At 33.1% G+C, this 7,648-nt stretch overlaps 1 protein-coding gene across 1 annotated transcript; it reads left to right on the forward strand.

Moving 5' to 3' along the window:
* The first annotated feature begins 202 nt into the window (after nucleotides 1–202).
* On the forward strand, nucleotides 203–3,007 carry LOC105956958 (NAC domain-containing protein 105). Its single transcript, XM_012980872.2, has 3 exons — nucleotides 203–494; nucleotides 1,097–1,368; nucleotides 2,276–3,007. Exons 1-3 carry the CDS (start codon nucleotides 320–322, stop codon nucleotides 2,984–2,986), a joined length of 1,158 nt encoding a protein of 385 aa, XP_012836326.2. The 5' UTR covers nucleotides 203–319; the 3' UTR covers nucleotides 2,987–3,007.
* The last annotated feature ends 4,641 nt before the right edge of the window (nucleotides 3,008–7,648 follow it).

The raw sequence follows: 7,648 nt of genomic DNA on the forward strand, positions 1-7,648 counted from the left end.
CTTTATTGATAAAACCACGCGTTGATTAGCTTTTTAAAGATAAAATGTCAAGAATTGGTCTGCACCAGCAAATGAGCTGATCATTATATCTGAGTAGCACTTGTCACCTTTTCATTTGTAGCCTTTCATTATTCATTCCCTCTCTTCTTCTTGTTCTCCTTTTCCCCCTTCTCTTTTCTCTTCTGCCGCGTGTATATATATATACATATATCTCCCTTCCTAGCTATTTCTCTATGTGAATATCAACAGCATAAGTATATATAAGTATATACACATATATACATATTCTCTTACTAAGTTGACTTTGTATATACAAGTGATGGATAATACTACTACTACAAGGGAATCAAGCGTACCGCCCGGATTTAGGTTTCATCCGACGGATGAAGAGCTGGTCGGATATTATCTAAGGAAGAAAGTTGCTTCCCAGAAGATCGATCTTGATGTTATCAGAGATATTGATCTCTACAGAATTGAGCCATGGGATCTTATAGGTACACTATTTACCATTTATATATATATATATATATATATATATATATATATATATATATATATATATATGTGTGTGTGTGTGTGTGTGTGTGTGTGTGTGTGTGTGTCCTTTTCAGATTTAGGGTTTCGATCTTTCGTCTCCATGTATTCTTGGTTCTAAATCCATTAATATCCACTCTTTCATTTCATATTGTACATCACAGAAATTAAGCTAACATGTAGGGTATGTTTGGTATATACATATAATATGTTAAAGAAAGATTGTGCCACATTTTTCTTTCGTTTCAGACAGTTGCAAGAGATAATATATCAGCTTCCATCGCTCCCTTTTTTTTTTTAATCTTTCAAAAAAGAGCATGATTACTAATTCCCCAATTCCCTTTGCGTTCGAGTCACCCGGAGGGGAATTGCGGATCCAGTAATTCTTCTCCTTTTAAAAATAAAAAAAGAAATGAACAAAATGGAAAATTAAATATACATGTGAATTAATTAACTAATGATGCAAAATAGTAGGGAAAATATATTTCCTTTGAATCTATTATATGCATGTAATTAATTAGATGGAGATGGAATGAAAATGGTTATGTATATATATGGACAGAAAAATGTAGAATCGGATACGAAGAGCAGAAGGAGTGGTATTTTTTCAGCCACAAAGATAAAAAGTACCCAACGGGCACCCGAACAAACAGGGCCACCATCGCAGGTTTTTGGAAGGCAACCGGTAGAGATAAAGCCGTGTACGACAGAGCAAAGATTATCGGTATGAGAAAAACCCTAGTCTTTTACAAAGGAAGAGCTCCAAACGGCCAAAAAACCGATTGGATTATGCACGAGTACAGGCTCGAATCTCAAGAGCATGGACCTCCACAGGTGCGCATATATCTTTCTTTCATTCATTCATCTGTTCAAAATATTCTAATTCTTATATAGATTTTAGCAATTGTTAGACAAATATTCAAGATTGAAGTTTCTTCTAATTACCATATATTTATAATTATATATCGTAATGTAGATAATCTATATATATTCATCTAATATTTAAGTTGGCGTGACGGGAACACCTTACCTTTGTTGTTTCCATCATTTTAAGTGACATGGTGCACCAACTTTTTTAACTATTACTAACTGTTGCTAATTAAGTAACTGATGAATTAAAATACATAACTATATCTTAAAATATATATAGTTCCTCTATGTATATATATGTATTCCTGTATAAATAGGGCCCAGTTTTTAAACCAACTTGTAATAAGGCATGCAAACCTTTTGTGTGTGTTTCACTTTGCATGTTCTTTCACTACTAAGTCAAAAGTTGTCAATATACTTTTCTTGCATGAATTTTTCACTTATTCAACGTCCTCCAAATAAAGCGTCTTTATTTCACTGACTGCCCTTTTGACCTTTTTGAGTCTACATTTTTACCATACAGAAGTCTAAAAATTCGAAATTCCATAAAATCTATATATAATTAATTAAACTTGGTCATTACACAATTAGTGTTGAGAATCTTGCTTGTCTGTGTACTACAATTCTGATGTACTAGCTACAGTATATATATATATATATATATATATATATATATATATATATATATGAATAAACATTAAATTTTCCTTTAGAACTGATGAAAAAAATCATATGAAACCGACATTTTCCCTTGGCTTTATCCATTCTTTGTAAAAAAATTAACTTTCAAAATCGCCCTTAATATCTTTATCTTTTCAAACATAGAAATATTCTCAAAATGTACACTTACATTTTAGTGAATTTTTTGCAGGAAGAGGGATGGGTGGTTTGTCGGGCTTTCAAGAAGCGAGCGACCGGGCAAACGAATAATAAGAGTACTAGAATAATTAATGAAGGTTGGGACTCAACATACTACTACGATGAACCTACCCCTATTAATAATGTTGGCTCATCAGTTGTTCATGATGACATCACAAGGCATCATCGTTTCCTATCATCCAATCAGAAGTCGGCATGCAAACAGGAGATTGAATTAGTCAACGAAAATCTACATTTCCTACAATCTTCCGATGATCAATTATTCGTTCAGCTCCCGCAGCTGGAAAGTCCCTCCCTTCCACCAATCAAAAGGGATATTACTAATTGTCCGATATTTCCTGCGACAGAAATCATATTCGATAAAAATAACGACGAAGAAGAAGACGATGATGGATATAATCATAATAATAATAATAATAATAATAATATAATTATTGGTGGAAGCAATACTTATTCATCACAGAAGAAAGTGAGTGCAGATTGGAGGGAGCTTGACAAATTTGTGGCTTCTCAGCTGAGCCATGATATCGGCGGCGTGCCTTCGAGCTTTGAGAGTCGTATTCATTATAGTACTGCAGCAGATCATTCTTCCGACTTGGCCGGGTTGCTTCTGCTCCAAACTGGTAGGGATGAAGAGGCTAATAAGTTGAATCAAATTTCTACTTCTGATAGTGAATTTGGGATTTGCATTTTTAATAAATAATGAATTATTATTTTTTTGTTATTTATTGAGATATATTACAAATATATATATACAAATTAATTTTGTGAGGGTACGTAAGAGGAAGTTTAAAATGTGTGTATCTATTTTGTGATAACAGCTCCGATCCATGCATGCATGCATGCATAATTAGTTATGTTTGGTGTACACTTAATTATATTTATTAGGTGTCAGAATGAGTTGGTTACGTTTACGCACCCACCAACCCATTAGAGAGAATCGGTAACATTAATTGACCTGTTGGCTCCATATTTCGGTTAGTGAAAATTAAAGAAATCCGTCACACATGGTAATTAAAGATTGACAAAGATTTGTTTTCCATGTTTATTTTGTAATTAATTAGAGTTATATTCTTGTAATATTGTTATTAGGACTTAGATTTATTTCCATGTATTATATTCTAGGTTGGTATCTTTTGTACTTATCTAGAATAGAAGTAGAAATCGACTAGGATTCTATTACCTAGTTAAATCGATTTCTTAGGGCTCAAGTTAGGTTTAGGGTGGTGATTTCGTGCCTATATAAGACCCTCAACCTCATATGAGTCACATGGAGCTTTAATAAAAAAAATCCCAACATAAAGGCTTTGAAGGGTGCAACCCATGCTGCGCATATGCAGCCCTGTCGGCACATCAGGTGTGGCAACATGACGGGTTTCTTCTACCAGGTCGATCCGCCGTGAGTCGTGTGCAAGAACGGCGTATAACATAAAGAGGCGTTTGAAGGGAGTTCAACATTGGAAGGAGTCCAAGAGTGCGGATGGAAGAATTGCTTTGATTATCAACAAGTTCGAGTCGTGTGCAAGAACGGCGTATAACATAAAGAGGGAGTCTTTAGTGTTTTATTAAGTCCTATTGATGTACACTGTAAATCTGAACTAGTTTGCAAGTCCTCGTGGATGTAGGGTACGTTTGTATTCGAACCACATTAAATTCTTCTGTTTTTTATTCTGCTTTTAGTAGGTTAATTACTGTGACAACACAAGAATTCTGTTACCACACCTAATGTCGTAACAAGTAATCTATCTCATCAGAACGAGTGGATTTTCATAGACATTTAAAATCAACATGACCCATATTTAATTGGTTGACCGATAATTATCGGCCAACAATACCTAACTAAACTAATAAATTTTATTAAGATATAATTTTAATAACTAAGTAGAGGTAGTTGTTTGTAACTATGGCAAATTTGAAATATTTAAGGATAATTTCTTTTGTGGAAAGCTCTTAATATTTTGATCTATTTTGGCAATGTTGACAGTAGACTGAAATTTGATCTATCATGAACTTTGAACTTATAAATTATGTTGATTAAAAATTGATTGTTTTGAGATGATGAATGAATGATAATTGCATAATGGCAGAATGTTTATATTTGGAATTAGTTTCAACGTTGGAATTACATTATATTTTTTTGTGGAATATGTGCATATATATCTTACTTCAAAATTTGATGTTTTTTTTAAGTGAACTAGTTCGTGGATATATATACGCATTAACATTTACCTAACCTACAAAAATTGGGTCGGTTTTCAAAAAGCCGATTGGCTGGATGCGTCGGTTGTTAGACCGATAATGAATCGATCCAAACCATTCGCAACCCTAATATTTATATACTTCATACAAGCGATATATATGAATAAAAGAAAAATGCATGTCGTCATACTATTACAAACAAGGTTGTAAAAAGCGGTAATCGGGTCTGAATCGGTCAGGCACCGATTCACGATTAATCGGTGCGGCGGTGATTAATCGGTGATAAATCGGAAATAAATCGGTTTTTAAAATTTAATATAATATATTTTTAAATATTATTTATAAATACTCCAAACATATATAAAAAGATATTTAAACATAGTTATATCTCCATCATGTATATATCCTAATAATAACATAATAAAAATTTAATAATTATAAGATCATAATACATAAATATCCTTATAAAATATAAATAAAAAAACATTTTTTTTGAATTTATATTTATTCTTGAACATTCGTGGCATACATCATTAGTTCTTTAACAATAACAATTAACCTAAACAAAATAAGGCATAAACTCATATTTTCTTTTATTAAAATCCAACTTTTATTTTGAATTATAAAAAGCAAAAAAAAAAAAAAAAAAAAACCGATTTTTAACCGATTTTTTACCGATTTTTGCCACCGAGTTTGACCCGCCTCAGACCGCCTCGGGCCGCCTCAAACCGCCTAAATCCGCCTCACAGGCAAAAATCCGATTTTTCAAACCTTTACACTAAAATCGTAAAGGTTTTGGACCGCCTCCACCTCGGAGATCGATTATTCGGCCGCCTCGGCCGATTTTTAGAACACTGATTACAAATAAGAATTAAGAAATCTTCGTTAAATGTATTACATTTTAATGTGAATAATAGCAGTAAGTTTTCTAGTAAGGATTTGGAGAACTATATGAAAATTAATACTCTACGTACGTACTAATTACTATTGCTGGTTAATTTGTATTTTCACATACTATCTCACACACACACACACACACACACACAATATATACATATATAATATATACATGGGATCTTAAGATTTATGTCCTAGTGATAAAACTTATTAGAACTAAATGACAAGTCTAACTAAACTTTTGCTTCACATCCTTTATAAATTTTATTCCAGAAATGTCCTACATACACAAAATATGAAATATGCACCAAGTAGTATTTAAAGTTCATTTATCATTTTTTATTTTTCATTTAACATTTTCACTTTTGCATCTAACATTTTTTTATTAATTTTTTTTACCTAGAAACACGTTACTTGTTTTTTTCTTTTTCATTTTCGTATTTTTTCACTATTACAGATATCTATTTTTTTTTCATTTTTTTCTACATAATATTGAAATTTATGGATATTTAAAAAAAAAAATCGGTCATAGACATCCACAGACACTCATAGGAAACCGTCGTAATATGTAGACATCTATGATCCCATATTCTTGAAACTCTAGCTCCTCCTTTGAACCCTAGCCGCCATAGACAACTGTAGACATCAAATCGAAAAATTTTAGATCTTCCCCACTACCAAACCCTTGATCCGTGACGCCAAGGCCACCCACCACATCCACGCCACCATCGCCAAAGCTCACCCAGGCCGCCATCGCCTACCCTAGCATCACCGCACCACCAGCATCATCCTCGAACCTCGAACGTCGCAGCTGGGACAACGTCATCCTCCATGGCCCAACGCCGTGCCACCACAACGCCTCCTCCCATCGTCGTCGCTTCCTTACCGTCATAGTTGTCTTCCCTATGCCGCCGCCTCCACCGCCGTGGTCGTCGCCATAGCCACCACCTTCCTCAATCATGGAGTGGTTGAGAGAGAGAGAGAGAGAGAGAGAGAGAGAGAGAGAGAGAGAGAGAGAGAGAGAGAGAGAGAGAGAGAGAGAGAGAGAGAGAGAGAGAGAGAGAGAGAGAGAGAGAGAGAGTGAGATTGAGCGAGAGAGAGAGAAAGAGAGAGAAGAAGAAGAATAGATTTGATAAAGAGAAACGTAATATTTAGTACGTTTCTAAGATTTAGGGTATAAGGACAAGATAAGAATTAAGTTTTTTTTAAGGATGCGAGTCATATATTATTTCAAACTAAGAATTTATTTATAAGAATAGATTTAAACTTGTTGTCATATAGTTCAAATTATATTTTGTTTGAGGGACTCATAACATATTTTACCCCTATATAATAATACATTCTAAAACTAATTCCTTTCATTTATTTCCAAATATGCAATTAAAACTTTGAAAGAAAACATCTACGATCTAAGATAAATAAAGAAATTGAGAATCCAAATAGAAGAAATTAGGATGCATATATTGAGTGTAGAAATTACACCCAACACGTTTATCTAATTACGTGAATTTTTTGTTTAGATTTAATTATTCTTGTGTTTTTATTGATAGATTTTGTGTTTTATAGGTGCAAAATAATAATTATGTGTCCATGGGAAAAATTATCAAAAAAAAGGAAAAAAATGAAATTAAGGAAATAAAACCAAATTGGAAGAAGGAATCCCAAACAGTTTGGTAGCATTTCGATCAAATATTTGTTATCTGGACTCCAAATCACCTTATTTTAGTGGCTTTAACAAGCTAATTTAACGTAATATATAATTCTTATCTCACGCCATGTAACCAAATTCGGACTCTAACATGGTAAAAAAAAGGATAACATATCCTACTACGAAAAAGATGCGGAAATTGAGTCCTATTAGATTTCCATTACTTTCTTATCAAGAAAACCCTATAAAAGCAACAAGTCTCTACACTATAAGAACGGAACTTGGGCACAAATTATATTAACAAGAAGACGGCTACGAACAAGGCGGAAATTTGACAAATCTCCTGCATAATTTGTATTCTTTTTCTCTTCTTTAAATCTATGTTTTTAATATTTTTATGATGTTTTTCGTAAAACGAGTAGCTAAGTTTTAATCTAGGATTTTGTCGGAAGCCTAAGTGGTGATTTTGAACCTATTTTTCTAATATTAAACAAGTTTGATTGACTGATTATTTCTTCTGTTTGATTTTATTTACTGTATATGAATCTGGCCAATTTATGTTGCTACTCCCTCCGTTCCTTATTAACTTCGTGTTTAGCATATCACACGTATTAAGAATCT

Source organism: Erythranthe guttata, chromosome 8 (genome assembly GCF_056151865.1).
Source record: "Erythranthe guttata isolate IM_541 chromosome 8, IM_541, whole genome shotgun sequence".
Classification (NCBI taxonomy): domain Eukaryota; kingdom Viridiplantae; phylum Streptophyta; class Magnoliopsida; order Lamiales; family Phrymaceae; genus Erythranthe; species Erythranthe guttata.

What these genes read in the sequence shown, in the direction of transcription:
- LOC105956958 (XM_012980872.2), top strand. Translation starts at nt 320, where the DNA reads ATGGATAATACTACTACTACAAGGGAATCAAGCGTACCGCCCGGATTT. An exon ending in TGAGCCATGGGATCTTATAG is followed by an intron (nt 495 to 1,096) that starts GTACACTATTTA and finishes ATATATGGACAG; the next exon opens with AAAAATGTAGAATCGGATAC. An exon ending in AAGAGCATGGACCTCCACAG is followed by an intron (nt 1,369 to 2,275) that starts GTGCGCATATAT and finishes AATTTTTTGCAG; the next exon opens with GAAGAGGGATGGGTGGTTTG.